The following is a 20,131-nucleotide window of genomic DNA, read 5'->3' as shown; positions in this document are numbered from 1 at the left end:
CTTCATGTACTTGGGAGCTTCTTGATTGGGATCATAAATATTTATGATTGTTTTATCTTCTTGGTGAATTGACCCTTTAATTAGTACATAGTATCCTTTATCTCTTATGATGTCTTTATATGTAAAGTTTGTTTTGTCTGATATTAGTATAGCTACTCCTGCTTTCTTTTGGTTACAGCTTGCATGGAAAATCTTTTTCCGTCCTTTCACTTTCAATCTATTTGTATCCTTTGTTTAAGATGAGACTCTTGTAAGCAGCATATAGCTGGATTATGTTTTTTAATCCATTCTGCTAATCTGTAACTTTTAATTGGTAAGTTTAGTCCGTTAACATTCAAAGTTATTACTGAACAGGCATTTCAAGGCATTTCTTGAATCCACCAATATATCTTTTTTATTTTATTTGTGAGATCTTTATCTTCTTTTCCCCCTTTCTCTTTGCATTCTTTAAATTACCCTTACTGGTACTCTTCAATTCTGTGCCCTCCTGTAGACCTCCCTCTCCTATCTTTTTTTTTCAGCTGGCAGAACTCCTTTTAGTATTTCTAGTAGGGCTAGTCTGTTGTTGACACATTCTTTCAGGACTTCTTTTTCTGTGAAAACTTAATCTTGCCCTCAGTTTTGAAGGACAGTTTGGCTGGGTACAGAATTATTGGCTGAAAGTCTTTCTCTTTCAGGATCTTGCATATATCATACCCGCCTCCGGGGGTGCTAATTGAGTCATCTGAACTCAGTTTTATTTGGTTTCCCTTGTATGTAGTAGATTGTTTTCCTCTTGCTGCTTTCAGGATTTTCTGCTTCTCTTCAACATTTGACAGACTGATTAGTATGTGTCTTAGGGAAGGCCTATTTGGATTTATTCCATTTGGAGTTCTTTGGGTTTCTTTGACTTGTATATTTATGTCCTTTATGAGGGTTGGGAAGTTTTCCCCCATTATATCCTCAACTACTCTTCCTAGCCTTTTACTCCTCTCTTCTGGGACACCAGTGATTCTTATATTTGTGTACTTTGTTTTGTCTATCATTTCCCTGGTATCCAATTCAAGTTTTTTCATCTTTTTTTGCCAATTGCTGTTTTGAGTTTTCTAAGTCAGTTATCCTGTACTCTGTATCATTTATTCTTTCTTCTGTCTCTTCAAATCTGGTGTTGTGTGCCTCTAGTATGTTTGGTCAACAAAGTCTTTAATCTGTGTGATATCTGCTGTTTTTCTCTTTATTCTTTTAAATTCCTCTTAATGCTCTTCTACTGTCTTCTGGATCTCCTTTATCCCATTTATTTTATTAAGTAGAGTTGTATGAACACCCTTGATTAGTTGTTCCAACATCTGTGTCTCCTCTGCTCTTTTAATTTAGTCATTAGGCAGGACAATATCTGTCTGCATTGTACAAGGCTATATCTGTCTGCATTGTGATATGCTTACTGATCTTCTGCTGTCTTTGTGGCATGAAAATACCTTGATTGATTTACTTTGGGAGTTGATTTCTTTCAGTAGTCTAAGGTCTTGTATTTGTGGGATGGTTGTACAGCAGGGAGCAGGTACGGGGTGGGCCACTCAGTGTGGTGATTTGTTTCAGGGCAGGTGTAGGTGCAGGTTGGGGGTGTTGTGCTGATGCATGTGAACATGGGCACCCAGCAGCCAGGGAGGATTTAGCTATACGTATGCACCCTTCTGGGAGGTGTAACCCTGGTGTGCGCTGGTCTAAGACACGGTGCCCTTTGTGCGCATGTGTAGAGCTGTGGCAACAGATCGGCATTTTACCATTCTGGACTGGAGAAAGATGTGTCCCAGCTGCACAAGTCAGCACTTTCTCAGAGCTGGGAAGTGTGGCTGAGAGCCGTGTGCATGCACAGTTCTAGGACTGTTGTAAACTGAGGTTCCCAGAGCTGAATGATGTGATTGGAGGCCCATGCACATGCTGAGTCTAGGAGGGCCATAAACTGATGCACAGAGCTCAAGGGGGGATGAGGCTGTGTTACACTATAGGCAGGGGGGCAGGGGCAGCCCAAGTATGGAGGTCAGTGCCCACAGTCTCTGTGTACTGGCAACAGCCTGCAGGGAACAGGGGAGGGGAGGTAGTGCTCCGGAGGGGTTCAGGAGAGGTGGGCTGGGATGCACTTGGGGTGGGGTGTAGGGCAGACATGTGCACTGGAGGCTGGTGGGGTGGGAGCGCCTGGAACATGGGGAGCAGGAGTGGGTGACAGGGTTTGGGTGCATGGGATGTGGGTTGAGTCACCGATCATGGGGCTGCGCTGTTGAGGGTAGCACACCCAAAGAATGCAGCCTGGCTTGCTTTCTAGTCCCCGGCTCTTGTCTGTGCACTCCTGCACTCTCTGTGCCTCTGCGCCAGGCTCCAGCCCTCCACCACTCAGTTCCTCGGCCTCTGCAACCAGGGTTGCCCTATGTGGTTCAGAAGGCTCTCTCAAGTCAGCTGTACTCCCAAATCACTGCCTCAGTCAACCTCCTGTCCCTTCTCTAATTTTTCCATGGAGCAGGGCTAATCTCGAGCTACTCTATTAGGCCATTTTCCCAAAGTTCCCTTTAATAACATTTTTAAATGTTTTCTAATTTAAGGTTTTTGAAAGTAGCGTATAGTTCAGAAATCCAAATAATTTTACATTGTTTAAAGCAAAAAAGAGAGGTGACTGTACAAATTTGAAGATCTACTTTCTAGAGAAAACCATATTCAGCTCTAGATGTTTCTTTTTGGTATTTGGCTCATCATTTCTAAATAATATGCTTTTGCTATTTCTTAATTTTACAATGTTAGATATTATTTATTTGAAATATGAAGGTTTAATTCTCTTACTACCACTACCATACCACCTCTATGCATCCATACTCACTTGTAAATTCTCTTCTTCCCTCTTTCCCTACCTTTCTCTTTTTCCTTTTTCCCTTCTTCCCACAATATTTACACCCCACCGGTTAAGTCTGTTACCATTCTGACTCCTAATCCTTTTTATGTGGCGCATTTTTTCTCTGTGTAACCTTGTAAGATTTCCCCTTTAAGGGTAAAGTGTCCATGATGATGTACCTGAGGTCAGTCATTTTTCATTCATTGTGCATTCAAGAGCATTAGATGGCTCTTTTAATCTGGAGATCCGTTCTCCTTGGTTGTAGGAAATATTAAAGCTCTTTTTTTACTTATTTGATTATTTTCTCTTTTTCTCTATCTAAAACTCCTAGTTAGCTAATGACTCCTGGACTGATCATCTTAATTTTTCCCAACATTTTATTGTGAACATTTTCAAACATGCAGAAAATCTGAAAAAAAAAATTTACTGTGAACGCCCCTACACCTACTAGCTAGTGTTTATTAACCACTTTTTCTATACTTGCCTTTTACATACTTATCCATCCATCAACTTGTCTTGTTTTTTATGCATTTCAAAGTAAATTATGGTCATCATATAAATTCCAGTACTTCAGCATGCATTTCATTTACTAGAGTTTAATATTTATTCAAATTTTTTCTACTGAGGTGAAATTTACATACCATGAAATGCACAAAACATGTCTACATTTACTAATTTTTTTAGAAGTTTATTGAAGCATAATTCACATTAAACAAACTATACATATTTGAACATTTCAATTTGATAAGTTTGACATGTTTATACACCATGGAACCATCTCTGCAATCAGAATAGTGAACATGCCTATCAACCCAAAATGTTTCCTCATGCCTCATGCCTTATTGTAACCTCTCCATCCCTGCCATCCTCAATCCTACCTCCATACCGGTTCCCAGGAAGCCACTATCTGCTTTCTGTCACTATAGAGTGATATATTCTAGAGAATATTCTAGAATATTGCAAATTCTAGAGTTTTATATAAATATAATTATACAGTATGTGATCTTTTTTGTTTAAATTCTTCACTCAGCATAATTATTTTGAGGAGGTTTGGGGAACAAAAGTATATTCACTCTTTCATGTTTAATAAAAAATTCCCTTAAAGATGTTTTTGACATTGTCTCAAGAAGAAATAGATGACCTCAACAAACCAATCAGAAATAAAGAAAGTGAATTAATCATTACGAAGCTCCCAAAAAAGAAAAGTCCAGGAACATATGGCTTCACATGTGACCTCTACCAAACATTCAAGGAAGAATTAGTACCAGTCCTACTCAAACTCTTCAAAAAATTGAAGAGGAGGGAAGACTACCTAATTCATTCTATGAAGCCAACATCACCTTCGTACCAAAGCCAGACAAAGATATTACAAAAAAAGAAAATTACAGACCAATCTCTCTAATGAATATAGATGCAAAAATCCTCAACAAAATTCTTGCAAATCAAATCCTGCACCACATTAAAATAATTATACACCGTGACCATGCAGGATTCATCCCAGGTATGCAAGGATGGTTCAACATAAGAAAATCAATTAATGTGATACACCATACCAACAAATCAAAGCAGAAAAAGCATGTAATCATCTTGATTGATGCAGAAAAGGCATTTGACAAAATTCAACATCCTTTCTTGTTGAAAACGCTTCAAAGCATAGGAGTAGAAGGGAACTTCCTCAACATGATAAAGGGAATATATGAAAAACCCACAACTAACATCATCCTCAATGGGGAAAAACTGAAAACTTTCCCCCTAAGATCAGGAATAAGACAAGGATGTCCACTATTGCCATTGATATTCAACATGGTGTTGGACGTTCTGGCCAGAGCAATTAGAAAAGAAAAAGAAATACAAGGCATCAAAATTGGAAAGGAAAAAGTAAAATTCTCACTGTTTGCAGATGATATGATACAATATGTTGAAAACCCCAAAACATCCACAGCAAAACTACTAGAACTAATAAAGGAGTACAGCAAAGTGGCAGGTCACGAGATCAACACTCAAAAATCTGTAGTGTATGGAAGTGCATATCGTGTTTGTGGATTTGGAAGACTAAATATAGTTAAGATGTCAATTCTACTTAAATTGATTTATAGATTCAATGCAATACCAATTAAAACCCCAAAAACTTACTTTTCAGAAATAGAAAAGACAATAACCAAATTTATCTGCAAGGGCAGAGTGCCCTGAATAGCTAAAAATATCCTGAGAAAGAAAAATGAAGTCAGAAGTTTCATACTACCTGACTTTAAGGCATATTATGAAGCTACAGTGGTCAGAACAACATGGTACTGGCATAAAGATAGATATACTGAACAATGGAATCAAAGTATTCAGATATAGACCGTCTCATCAATGGACAATTGATCTTTGATAAGGCAGTCAGGCCAACTCACATGGGACAGAATAGTCTCTTCAATAAACGGTGCCGAGAGAACTGGTTATCCACATGCAAAAGAATGAAAGAGGATCCATATCTTACATGCTATACCAAAATTAACTCAAAATGAATCAAAGACCTAAACATTAGATCTAAGACCATAAAACTTTTAGAAGAAAATGTAGGAAAATATCATGGTAATCTTATATTAGGAGGCGGTTTCCTAGATCTTACACCCAAAGCACAGCATTGAAGAAAGAAAGAAAGAAATGGGAACCCCTCAAAATTGAACACTTTTGTGCATCAAAGAACTTTGTCAAGAAAGTAAAAAGACAGCCTACACAATGAAGACAATATTTGGAAGCGATATATCAGATAAAGGTCTAGTATCCAAAATATATAAAGAGATTGTTCAACTCAACAACAAATAGACAACCCAATTATAAAATGGACAAAAAACACACACAGACACTTCTCAGAAAAGGAAATGCAAATGGCTAAAAGGCACAACTTCCCTAGCTATTAGGGAAATGCAAATCAAAACCACAATGAGATATCAACTCAAATCCACCAGAATGGCCATTATCAATAAAACAGAAAACGGCAAGTGCTGGAGAGGATGTGGAGAAAGAAGCACACTTATCTGCTGTTGGTGGTAATGTAAAATGGTACACCGCTGTGGAAGGCAGTTTGGTGGTTCCTCAGGAAGCTAAGAATAGAATTGCCATATGATCTGGCAATACCATTACTAGGTATCTACTCAGAGAACATGTGGGCCAAGACACAAATGGACATTTGTACACCAATGTTTATGGGAGCATTATTTACAATAACCAAGAGATGGAAACAGCCCAAATGTCCTTCAACAGACAAGTGGCTAAAGAAACTGTGGTATATATATATACGATGGGATGTTATGCAGCTGTCAGGCAGAATAAAGTTAGGAAGTATGTGACAACATGGATGGACCTTGAGGACATTATGCTGAGTGAGCCAGAAACAAAAGGACAAATAATGTATGGTCTCACTGATATGAATTAACAGTAATGAAGGAACTTGGAGAACTTCAGTTAAGAACAGAGGTCATCAGGAGATAGAAATATGGTAGATATTGGGTAATTAGAGTTGAAGGGATACAGATTGTGCAACAGGACTGATTGTAAAAATTCAGAAATGGATAGCACAATACTACCTAACTGTAACACAATAATGCTAGTACACTGAATGAAGCTGAATGTGAGAATGATAAAGGGAGGAGGACTGGGGGCACAAATGAAATCAGAAGGAAAAATAAACAATAAATATAATCTAGGAATGCCTAGAGTGTACGATGATAGTGGCTAAATGTACAAATTAAATGTTTTTGCATGAGGAAGAATAAAGGAATGTCAGGATTGCAGAATGTTGAAAATAGATGGTAATTCATATTTTAAAACTTTAACTTATGGGTGAGACTAAAGCTAAAAATGTTTATTTGGTACAAAATTTATATTTTGACTAGTGCGTTTTCTAATATAACTTATGTGGACAGTTTAATTGAACACCATGAGTACATGGAACCTTGAGTACTGTGTGAGATTTTGTACGTTTGTCCAGAGTGATGCACTGATAAATCCCAGAGTGATTTGAGCAGTGGATAAATCCTAGTGTGATTTGAGCAGTGAATAAAAAAGTATTTGCAAAGTCCCCTTGGGGGAATGATGAGAAATAGGGAAAATTCAACTTCCCCATGTAGAGAAATCCGGATATTCTCACAAGCAGTGGGGACAACCAAAGCAATAGGCTGAGCCCCCAATCTTGGGGTTTGTTCATAAGAAACTTATCCTCACAAAGGATAGGCTAAACCTACTTAAAATTAGGCCCAAGAGTCACCCCCAAGAGAACCTCTTTTGTGGCTCTGATGTAGCCTCTCTCTCTGTCACACAACAAGCAAACTCACTGCCCAACCCTCCCTACATGAGGCATGACTCCCAGCAGTGTAAACCTTCCTGGCAACCAGGGACAGGGATCCTAGAATGAGCTGGGACTCAGCATCAAAAAAATGAGAAAACCTTCCAGACCAAAAGGGGGAAGACAAAATAAAGTGTGAATGGCTGAGAGATTTCAAACAGAGTCAATAGGTTATCCTGGAGGTTATTCTTACACATTAAATAGATATCACCTGTTTAGTTAAGGTGTCATGGAGGTAACTGCCTGAAAATGTAGAGCTGTGTTCCAGTAGTCACATTTCTTGAAGACAATTGTATAGTGATGTAGCTTTCGCAATGTGACTCTGTTTGTGAGGACCTTGTGTCTGATGCTCCTTTTTTCTATATTGTGGACAGATGAGTAAAACGTATGGATTAAAGGTGAATAAGTAATAGGGGAAACAAATGTTTTTGAAGAAGAAAAAGAAATCACCCATTATTTTGCCACCCTTACATCATTCTCATTTTGTTCTTTTCCTTCTAGTCTGTGTACTTACAGACATAATCAGAATATATTTGGCTCATTTTCTGTAATAAACATAATATAATAATAATATCATAAGCACATAATTTTATGGCAGTATTAATGGCAACATAATATTGCATTAGTTAATAATATTGTACCATCATTTGCCTATGCTTTCTTTTCTGTAATTGGACATTAAAATTGCTAACTTTGAAGGAAAGTGGGAGTTGTTATAGATAACCCCATAATAAACATTTATTATGCACACCCCTTATAACACACCTTCTGGCCCATCCAGACTGCAAAGCACCATTTTTGCCTGCCTCAAGTCATGATGGAATCTAAGCAGAAATGGTGCTACTGCCCCCTAATGTTCCTGAGAACACACCTGCCCAATGATACAGTGGCCTTGAGCATCCTTATAGTGGCAGACACTGTGCCCCTTGTGTGCTGTTGAAAAAACACAACAGGATGCCACATAGAAAGAAAGCAAATTTCATGTTTATCACATTTAAAATGTGACTGTGTGAGTGTGAAAACCTCGTGTCTGATGCTCCTTTTATCCAGGGTATGGATAGATGAGTAAAGAAATGTGTACTAAAAATAAGTAAATAAATAATAAGGGGACAAAAAGTAAAATAAATTGAATAGGTAGAAATATTAGTGTTCAGAAGTAGGGGTAAGTTGTATGATGTATATGAGGTTTTTCTTTTTCTGGGGGGGAGTGATGTAAATGTTCTAAAAAGTGATCATGATGATGAATATACAACTATGTGAAGATGTTTTGAGCCATTGATTGTATACCATGTATGGAATGTATGCATGTGAAGATTTCTCAATAAAATTTTTTTTAATTACACGTTTGTCAAAATAATGATATAAATATTTGTGAATTAATGACTTCATATGCACATATCAGATGACATAGCCATTTTGTCACTCTTGCCTCAAAAGCTGTTTAACCTAATAATCACTTCACCTAGCAGTCAGGCTGTGGTTTTGACCCTTAGGGCCACTGTCACTCTGTTTTGTGCCATTGTTCTGCTTTGGAACACATACTGTCCCGCTTTGGAACACATACTGTCCCACTTTTGTTCAAAAGATTTGGGAAGTTTTTGCACATTCCCATTTAGTTTGTGAAAAAATAGGAAGATATTATCCACTGATAAGTGCCAAAGAAAGTGAAGTTGCGGCATCAGTGAGAAGAATGCTGAAAGAGAAAGGAAAGACTTCATTTTACTCTTAAATACCTATAGAGAGGTGTTATGTCATCAACATGACACCATAAGACAGTTACTGAAAACCTCTCCCTAGAGATTCAGTGAAAGGAGCACAAATCTTACTTGTTCAGAACTCTGGAGGAAGTTAAAGACTGGAGAAGGATCCCACAAACACTGAATTGAAGAAACAAAAATATCGGGTAAGAACTTCTGTCCTGGACTGGCCAGTCCTTTTCCCTCCTCCCTCACTAAGTTCCATGCAGCTTGGGAAGTGCCCAGAAGCAGCATCCAAGATCCCTCCCACCTCCCACCAAGGTCACAGACTGTATAATCTCTCACAGCAGTGAGACTGATCCCCACCTATATCCAAATACAGAAACCCAAGTCCATGGGACCCACAGCAGGACTTAAGCCACTTCGGAGTGTGGAATACAAAAGAGCAACAAGCAGGAGTTTCCAAAATGGAGAATTAGGGAGGGAATGACAGAACCTACTTCTTTCCCAACAGCAGCAAGTAGCCAGGCAAAAACTGTCCGTATCAACTGTTTTGGAACCTGGGGGGCAGGGGAGGACTTTCCAGTGCCCATATCAGTGTGGGAGAAGGAACTAAGAAAGCAGGGGCAGAGACTGCAATTCCATTCACAGCTCCTGGTGGCCATCCCCCACATTTAAGGGAAGCAGTAGCAGGAGGCCCAATCTCTGCAGTTGGGGGCAGCTGTGAGAGTCCTCCACAAATACAGAGAGAGAAAGAATCCAAGACTGAGGCAGATATTGGTGGGAGGATGAGATTCCTGTAGTTCAGCTCTGCCCAATCAGATGCTGACAGGCATCATTAGTTAAATACCTGCTGAAGACAAATAAGTAACCTAAGATTGTCATCTGCTGGGCTGGCTGGGAAGTGCAGGGGATATGCAGGGTTTTAGCACCCTGTGCAGATAGATAGATACCCAACCCTGTTTTGGCTGGGAAATACTGATGACCCAATTGTCAGAGCTGTGCCCTAATACAAACTCAGGCAACAGCTAAATCCTATACAAGAAAAATAAGCAGACCTTCAGAATAGATCCATCAAGATAATCAGATGACCGGTTATCAGCAGAAAGTCACAAGGTATACAAAAACACAGAAGCAAATGGCCCAGGCAATGGAACAAATTAAAAAGTAGGAGGAGACACAGAATCTGGAAAAACTAATCAAAGGTGTCCAAACATATTTCCTAAATTAATTCAAAGAAATGAAAGAATATATGCATAAAGAGATAATGGATATTAAAAAGACACTAAGAGAGCATAAAAAGGAATTTGAAAGAAAACACAGAAAAAAAAAAAAAGACAGTGGAAATTAAAGACGATCTTGACAAAATTAAAAATACACCAGAGACACAAAACAGAAGATTTGAAAAGGCAGAAGGAATAGTGAGTTAGAACACAAAGCAACTAAATTCAAACAAACAACAAATGGGAAAAAACTTGAAAAAATTTTAGCAGGATTTCAGGGAAATGATCGATAACACAAAGCAAATAAACATATGTATCCTGGGTGTCCCAAAAGGCAAAGAGAAGGAAAAGTGACAGGAAGAATATTTGAGGAAATAATGACTGAAAATCTCCCATGCCTTGTAAAAGACATAAAATATGAAAATCTAAGAAGCCCAGTGTTCTCCAAATAGATTAAATCCAAATAGACCCCCTCCAAGATACATGCGAATCAAACTGTAAAATGCCAAAGAGGAATAAATTCTGAAAGCAACAAGAGAAAAGCAATTCACCACATACAAGGGAAGCCAAATAAAACTAAGTGCTGGTTCCTTATCACATACCATGAAGGTGATTGATTTATTTAAAATACTGAAAGAGGAAAATTGCCAGCCAAGAATTCTCTGTCCAGCAAAGCTGTCCTTCAAAAATGAAGGAGAGTTTAAAATATTCACAGATGAACAGCAGCTGAGAATGTTCATTAATAAGAGACCTGCCCTATTAGAACTACTAAAGGGAGTGCTGCCAGCTGAAAAGAAGACAGGAGAAACAGGCCTGGAGGAGGGTACAAAAATGAAGAGTATTAGTAACAGTAACTAAAAGGATAAAAAAAGATCTGACAAATAAAAGCCAAAGGACAAAATGGTTGAAGTTCTGCCTTTACAGTGATAATATTGACTGTAAATAGATTGAATTCCCCAATCAGAAGACACAGATTGGCAGGGAAAAAAAATATGATCCATCTGGGAAAAAAAATATGATCCATCTATATGCTATTTACAAGAGACTCATGTTAGACCCAGAGACACAAAAAGGTTGAAAGTGAAAGGAAGGAAAAACATATTTCATGCAAGTAGTACCTACAAAAAAAACTGCAGTAGCTGCACTTGTATCAGACAAAATAGACTTTAAGTGAAAAATGTTATGAGATAAAAAAAGGACAATCTACAGTTATAAAAGAGGCAATTCACCAAGGAGAAATAACAGTTATAAACATTTATGCGCCTGCTCAAGGTACCCCAAAGTACCTGAAGCAAACACTGCTGAAACTGAAGGAAATAATAGACATCTCTACAGTAACAGTTGGAAATGTCAACACACTGCTCTCGTCAACAGGCAGAGCATCAGACTAGAGAAGCCCAGAGGTGGTCAAGCAGCTGTGTGTCCAGAATGGTGGCCGAGTGGCAGCCAGCCCCAAAGGGGTGGGAGTTATTGCACAGACTTCCCACGGAACCAGCCACATGCCCCACTTCTGATGCTCCTTCTGCCTCACATTGAAATGATAGTGCTTTGAATTCTTATATTAAAACACATGACTATTCATTTCCTGGTGCTTTCCAATGCCAAGAAATAAAAATTTTAAAAATATGACTAAATTTTTTTTAAAAAATCAGTGGGTCTAAGAAGAAATTGCAAGAGAAGTCAGTAAATAGCTTGAGACAAATGAAAATAAGAACATGACATATCAAAACTTACAGGGCGGGCCACGATGGCTTAGCAGGCAGAGTTCTCGCCTGCCATTCCAGAGGACCTGGGTTCGATTCCCCGTGCCTGACCATGTTAAAAAAAAAAAAAAGACTTACAGAATGCAGCGAAAGCAGTGCCCAGAGGAAAATGGATAGCCCCAAACTCTTACATTAAAAAGGAAGAAAGAGGGTTTCTGTGGTAGAATGCCCACCTTTCATGTGGGAGACCTGGGTTTGATTCCTGGACCATGTGACACCCCCCCTCCCAAAAAAAAAATTAGGAAGAAACAGCTAAAACCAAAAACCTAACTGGAGAAACTGAAGAACCACAACCTAATCCCAAAGCAAGCAGAAGGAAAGAAATAACAAAGATTAGAGCAGAAATCATTGAAATGGAGAATTAAAAAAAAAATAGTAGAGAATCAATAAAACCAAGCATTTGTTTTTGGAAAAGATCAATAAGGTTAACAAACCCTTAGCTAGACTGACAAAGACAAAAAAAGAGAAGATGCAAATAAAATCAGAAAGGGGGGGTCATTACCACAAATTACTATAGTATCATAAGAGGATACTATGAACAACTAAATGCCAACAAACTAGACTACCTAGATGAAATGGACAAATCTTAGAAACACATGAATAATTTATACTGACTCGAGAAGAAATAGAAGACCTCAACAAACCAGTCACAAGTACAGAGATTGAATCAGTCATCAAAACATCCTAACAAATAAAAACTAGGACCATATGGTTTCACGGGAGAATTTTACAAGCATTCCAAGAAGAATGAATACCTTTCCTGCTCAAACTATTTCCAAAAAAATTGAGGAGAGAATACTACCTAACTCATTCTATGAAGCCACCATCACCCTAATACCATAAACCCTCATAAAGATATCACAACAAAAGAAAACTACACACCAATCTCTCTAATGAATATAGATGCAAAAAATCCTCAACAAAATACTTACAAATAGAATCCAACACCACAGTAAAAGAATTATATACCATGATCAATAGTATTTTACTCCCAGCATGCAAGGGTGGTTCAACACAAGAAAATCACTTAATGTGATACACCACACTGAGACATCGAAAAGGAAAAACACATGATTATCCTAATTGGCATGAAAAAGGCATTTGACAAAATTCAGCATCCTTTCTTGATAAAAACAATTAGAAAGGTAGGAATAGAAGACTTCCTCAATATACTAAAGAGCATATATGGAAAACTCACAGCTGATGACATACTCAATGATGATAGACTGAAAGCTTTCCCTCTAAGATCAGGGACAAGACAAGGATGCCCACTGTCACCACTTATTCAGCATTGTGCTAGAAGTTCTAGCTAGAATAATTAGGCAAGAAAAGGAAGTAAAAGGTACCCAAATTGGAAAGGAAGTAGTGAAACTTTCACTATTTGCGGACCACCTGTTCCTATATTTAGAAAATCCCAGAAAAAAAAAATCCATGACAGAGCTACTTGAGCTATTAAACAAGTTCAGCAAAGGGTTGGGATACAAGGTGAACACACAAAAATCAGTGGTGTTTCTATACACTAGTAATGAGCTTTCCAAGGAGGTAATCAAGAAAAAAAATTCCATTTACAGTAGCAATGAAAAGAATATTATCTGAGATAATTCACACCTCCTAGAATGGCTGCTGCTAAACAAACAGGAAGCTACAGTTGTTGAAGATGATGTGGAGAAATAGAACCCTTATTCACTGCTAGAGGGAATGTAAAATGGTCCAGCCGTTCTGGAAGACAGTTTGATGTTTCCTCAGGAAGCTAAGTATAGAGATACCTTACAACTTGGCAATCCCATTACTCAGTGTATACCCTGAAGATCTGAAAGCAGGAATGTGAATAGACATTTGCACTCCACTGTTCATAGAGGCGTAATTCACAGTTGCCAAAATGGAATCAACCAAAATGTCCATCAACAGATGAATGGATAAACAAAATGTGGTATATGCATACAATGGAAAATTATTCAGCAGTCAGACAGAATGAAGTCCTGAAGGATGTGACAACATGGATGAATCTTGAGGACATTATGTTAAATAAAATAAGCCAAACACAGAAAGACAAATATTATATGATTTCACTAATGTAAACTAATTATAATATGTATACTCATAAAATCTAGAATATAAGTTACCAGGATATAGAATGAGGATGGAGAATGGGGAGCAGTTTCTTAATATGTGCAGAATTTTTAACTAGGTCTAACTCAAACATTTGGAAATGGATAGAGGAGACAGTAGCATGTTATTGTGAGTATAATTAACAGTGCTGAATTGTGGGTAGATGTGGTTAAAAGGGGAACTTTATAGAGTCATGTATATCATGAGAAGGAAAGCTGGAGGTTAAGACATGGAAATTTATAACATGTGAATCTTGTGGATGATGACTGTGATTAATTATGCAAATAAGGAAATACTTCCATGAACTAGAACAAATGTCCAACATTGTTACAAGGAGTTAGTAATAGAGGGACACAACCTGTTTCTACCTATGTGTCAACCTGTTTCTACCTACTATGCAGTCTCTTTATTTTACTAGAAATGGGAATCATGGCCTCTTGAAAAGAAAAAAAAAGTCACCATCTGCATTTAGCTGTATTCATTTCTGTATTTTTTTGTTTCTATTGTAAAAAAAACTCACATAATAAAAGTTGTGATGTAAATAATAATAATAATAATAGAGGGGTATATATGGGGATAAATGTACCAGTTGCAAACTGTGGACTATAGTTAACAGTAATTTCTTAATATACTTTCATCAACAGTAGCAAATGTAACACACCGATACTAGGGGTCAGTGATGGGGAGGTAAGAGGTAAGGGATGTTTTGGGTTTTCTTTTTTTAGTTTTATTTCTTTCTCTGGATTAATGAAAATGTTCCAGAATTGATCATGAATGCACAAATTATGTGATGATACTGTGAGCCTTTTGATTGTATACCCTGGATGGATCATATGGTGTGTGCCTATATCTCAATAAAATTGCATTAAAAAAAATAGTAAGAATTTTAAAATAATAATAAAATAAAAATTATTCAGGGAGAAAGAAAAAATTGCTATAGGGCTCTGTCGAGTTGCAATTAGATCCTTTAATCAGTCCTAACATCTTTTTAACTTTTAGAGGTAAAAGCAGAGAGACTGTGAGCTAAGCAACAGTGTTGTTTGGTAGGTAGTAGGCTGGAGTGAACAGTTGGAAGGATTGCATTTCCTCCTGAGTACCAAATTCATGGCATACCCTCATTCTGTGTGTAAGGTCAAGGTATTGGCGCACTCATTTCAGTTAATGCCAAAAAATTACACTCTAAATCCAAACAGAAAACATTTTCTGAAATGTTATGTTTAGGTTGTGATGGATTTTATTTTATGCCCTAATATATATAATAGCTACCAAATTTCAGTGCCTGCCCTGCACCTGATACAGTGGTAGGTACTTTTCATATATTTTCTAATTTATATAGCAACTTTGATTTTTAGTTGTTGCAATGCCCATTTTAATAGATAAAGTGACTTGAGTTCCTGAATGATTTGATAGGAAGACCAAGGTTACTAGTTTAAAAATGAGTGTGTTGGATTCGATTCCCGGTGCCTACCCACGCAAAAAAAAAAAAAAAAAAGAGTACACTGCTAAATGCTAAGCCTGTATTCCCTTAAGATATTCTTTAGAGAAATCCTTTGATTACATTGATGGGCTAACCGTAGCCCCTGTGACCTTTAAACTGTGATAATGCTGTCCATCCCATGTTGATGTATATTGTGTGCTCTCACAGAAACTTGCCCCTGGAGTCAGCCAGTTTGCTTACACCTGTGTTCAGGACCACCCCATTTGGACGAATCAGCAATTTTGGGAGACAACCTTCTACAATGCAGTGCAGGAACAGGTTCGCTCCCTGTATCTCTCAGCCAAGGAAGACAATCATACCCCACATCTGAAGCAAAAGGTAAGATAAGAGAAGAATAATTCTTGTGTGGGGTTGGGATTCTGGTTTTAAGGAAAGCTTATGCAGATATTCCTAGGACAAAAGGAAAAGTAGTATGGTAGTTAGGTTCAGTAGGCAACTTGGCCAGGTGAAGGCTCCTAGTTCTGTTGCAGCGGGCATGAGCCAACTTACGTGAACCTCATCTGTTGCTGATTACATCTGCAGTCAGCTAGGAGGCGTGCCTGCTGCAGTGAATGATGTTTAACTTAATTGGCTGGTGCTTAAATGAGAGAGCTCAACGTAGCACAGCCCAGGCGGCTCGGCATACCTCATCTCAGCACTCACAGTTCAGCCCAGGCCTTTGGAGATGCAGAAAGAAGTCACCCTGGGGAAAGTTGTTGGACCCCAGAGGCCTGGAGAGAAGGCCAGCAGAGATCACCCTGTGCCTTCCCACATAAGAAAGAACCTCAGTTGAAAGTTAGCTGCCTTTCCTCTGAAGAACTAACGAAATAAATGCCCTTTTATTAAAAGCCAATCCGTCCCTGGTGTGTTGCATTCCGACAGCTAGCAAACTAGAACAACTAGCCATTTCTCACAAGTGTATTTGGAGTTTACTTCAGGGACCCCTGTGGTGAGCTTCTTTCTTCTTTTGATCTCTCAAATCACGTTTTTCTGTAATAACTTTTTAATACAGTTCTTTAGCATTAGAATTGTTTTATTTTATGTTAACAAATAAGAATTTCCTGGAAGCAATGATATGAAGTTGAACAAAAGAACAAACCTAAAATACATAGGAATATGTCTCTGTGCAATTAACTTCCTTGAATAAATGTCAAATTAAAGTTAGTTGTCTCTGAAGTAAATGTCAGACTCCATAGGTCTACTCAAAAACTATGCCAGCAATAAAACTTAGGTCTTCTTTTGGTTATATTCTGTATATTTCTGCATATTTTATTATCATATAAATAAAATTTATTTTTAGTTTGAAAGAGTAATATAATTATTGTGAAATTTTTAAATGTTATTTACTAACTTTCTGATCTTAGGCAAGTCATGTTACCTCTCTGGGCCTTAGTTACCTCACTGAAAAAATGAATAGATACGATTATTGTAAGATTTAATGTCTAATACATGATGTAAAGTGCATTGAAGAATACTTGACACAGAAAATACTCAATAAATATTAGAAATTATCATTCTCATGATGAACTTCAAGCAACTTTGTGCCTTGCCTTCATAGGATAATGCCAAATCTATTGCTATCTATTCTAGCTTTAAATAATTTTTCCATCTATAGCTAAGCCAGTAATTCTATAGACAAGAAATCCATTCATAAAAATGTAGTTGAGAGACAAAACAGTGAATAGTCTGCCTTGCAACCCCAATCTTGGTCTATAGACCTGTACTATCAGCATCATCTGGGAGCTTGTTAGAAATGCAGACTCTCAAACCCCACCCAGACTACTGAATCAGATTCTACATTGTTACAAGATGCTCGGTAATTCCTGTGCAGTATAAAGTTTGAGAGCACAGATTCACAACATAAACTGTAGAGTCCAGTTTCCTGGATTAGCAAGTACTTGATATGGGAAAATGCTTTGGAGAAGAATCATAGCTAATGAATTCAAATAGAATGACAGAATTAGAAAATCACCATTTGCTATCCTTCTTGAAGTAGTGGACCTTGACAACAGTCATCACTGGCTGCTACAGCTGGTGAAAAACTGATGGGAGCTGCATCATGAATTTATCAGGCTGGTACCACCTGGACCCATGGTACAATCTTCACATGCTTACAAGTGGAATGCCAGATGTCATGCACAGAAAGGAGGAAGAATGCCAGCCATGAAGGATTCTTTCCAAAAAAAATCAAACCTGAATCTAATCCTGCCTCTACTTCTAACCCCCAGATTTAAAATAACATTGGGAACAGAGAACTATGCTAAGTGAATGACACTGTGAAGATAAAAGCAACAGAATCCAGAATATGGAAACTTTTTTTTTTTTTCTACATGGGCAGGCATAGGGAAATGAACCCAGGTCTCTGGCATGGCAGGCAAGAACTCTGCCTGCTGAGCTACCATGGCCTGCCCTGGAATATGGAAACTTTTACAAATGGCATGCAGAAAGAGGGTGGGGAAACAGAAGAGACTAAAAATCATCAACCACATGCAGTGTTTGTTGGTTGTGTCCTAATTCACACTGCAGGTCATGTTCAGGGAAAACTGAACATGGACCAAGTTCTGTGATATAAATGAATAACTTGGGGGTGTGATGATGGTATTATGGCCATGTAAGAAAGGAAAAGTCCTTATCTGTTACATATGCTTTAAAAAGTATTTACAAGTAGAATGACATTATATCAAGCATTAAAATACTCCAGAAAACAACAATAAATGTTAGGTAGAGAAAGATTAAACAAGAATGGAATAATGTTGATAATTATTGAAGGTGGGTGGTAGACACATGGGGGTTCATTATACCTTCTCTCTGAAATTTTCCATAATAAAAAGTTAAAGCACACACACAAAGAAAACAAACCCACTTGGGTTCATATCCTAGCTCTGGCACTCCCTGGCTTGTGATGAAGCAAAAATTACTGAACCTCTCTGGGCCTCAATGCCCCCATCTATAAAATGAGGATATTAACAATACCTGCGTCGTAGGGTTGTTGTGGGGATTACATTAGGCAATACATGTAAAACACAGAACAGAAAACACAAACACAAAGCAGCCTTGAAACTGATTATCAATGTTGATTCACTTCAGAGTAATTTTTAATTATACCTGCTGCTCTAATACATTGCTGCTGATCTTTTCCATTGTCCTCCATTTTAAACTAGCTTTGTATTATGTGAAATGAATGAACCTAGATATTTGACAGAAACTACACACTGTATTCATATGCCTCATGCAGTTTTCAACATATGGACTTAGTATTATAGAATATGATAAGATCTGAAATCTCAATAATGAATAGCACTTTCGGACATGTAATATTCCAAATTATTGTGCACTGGTTAGTGTGAATGGTTTACTTATTTTAAATTAAAGCTCAAATTTTTCTTTGGAAACACCAAATGTACTCTGTTAGGGGCTAACCTATAGTAGATATAGAGACTATTAGTTTAGTGTCATTGCCCCAGAAACAACTGGGCTTGCGAGATGTTTTTTTTTTTCTTTTGTATGTTGTATGGTGGGTTCACATTTCATTCTTTTTCCATGTGAGTATCCTGTTATTGTTTGTTCGTTTTGGGGGGAAGTGCACGGGTCAGGAACTGAACCCGGGTCTCCTGGTTGGCAGGCGAGAATTCTACCACTGAACTACCCTCATACCCCTTTGTGGGATGCTTTTGATAGTTGTTTGTTTTTTAATATTTTTTATTGTTAAATATAATGTATACACAAAGAAAAGGGGGAAAAAAGCAATAATTTTCAAATTGCACTTCGATAAGTAGATACAGAACAGATTTCAGAGTTTGTTATGGGTTACCATTCCACTATTTCAGATTTTTCCTCCTAGCTGATCTAAAACCCTGGAGGCTAGAAGAAATTTTGTTTTTCTTTTTGGTGAAAACTAACATATATACTAAAAAGCAGTAAATCTCAAAGCACATCGCAACAATTAGTTGTAGAACAGATAACAGATTTAGGTATGGGTTACAGTTCCACAATTTTAGGTTTTTACTTCTAGCTGCTCTAAGATACTGGAGACTACAAGTAATATCAGTATAATGATTCAGCAGTCATACTCGTTTGTTAAATCATACCTTCTCTGTATAAATCCACCATCACCTTTGATCTTTCTCCCACTCTTTAAGGGTATTTGGGCTATGCCCATTATAATTTTTCATGTTGGAAGGGGCCGTTGATAATATGGGATAAGGGGATGGAGCTATCTGATATTCTGGCGAGGTTGGCCTCTCTGCATTTCAGGACTTATTTGGTCCAGAGACCCATCAGGAGGTTGTAGATTTCTGGAAAATTACCCTAGTACATGGAACATTTATAGAATCTTATGTAACGCCATAGGTATTCTTTAGGATTTGCTGTAATAGTTTTGATTGGGGGTTGGCAAGTTATGGTAGGAAGCAATGTCTAATGAAACTTGTGTTAAGAGTGACCTCCAGAGTAGCCTTTCAACTCTACTTGAACTCTCTCAGCCACTGATACCTTATTTGTTGCACTTCTTTTTCCCCTTTTGGTGAGGATGGCATTGTAAGCTTTCGATAGTTTTTTAATGCTGACATTGGTGTATCTCAGAAGCATTCATATAGCAAATATATATGTATATATATATATATATATGGTGCTTCTCTGTCCTCCCATCTAAAGAATCTCTCTTTAAGCCCTAGAT

General features: G+C 37.7%; 1 protein-coding gene across 7 annotated transcripts in view; it reads left to right on the top strand.

Annotated features, from left to right (window-relative positions):
* The window catches only part of SBF2 (SET binding factor 2), a 685,303-nt gene that overhangs the window by 568,448 nt on the left and 96,724 nt on the right, over positions 1-20,131 (top strand). For all 7 annotated transcript variants that reach the window (XM_077113970.1, XM_077113972.1, XM_077113966.1 and 4 more), the window contains one exon: positions 15,625-15,795. In XM_077113970.1, coding sequence (XP_076970085.1) covers positions 15,625-15,795 — 171 coding nt within the window. The remainder of the gene's footprint in view (positions 1-15,624; positions 15,796-20,131) is intronic.

Source organism: Tamandua tetradactyla, chromosome 8 (genome assembly GCF_023851605.1).
Source record: "Tamandua tetradactyla isolate mTamTet1 chromosome 8, mTamTet1.pri, whole genome shotgun sequence".
NCBI classification, from domain to species: domain Eukaryota; kingdom Metazoa; phylum Chordata; class Mammalia; order Pilosa; family Myrmecophagidae; genus Tamandua; species Tamandua tetradactyla.
This window is presented reverse-complemented; position numbering and strand designations above follow the sequence as displayed.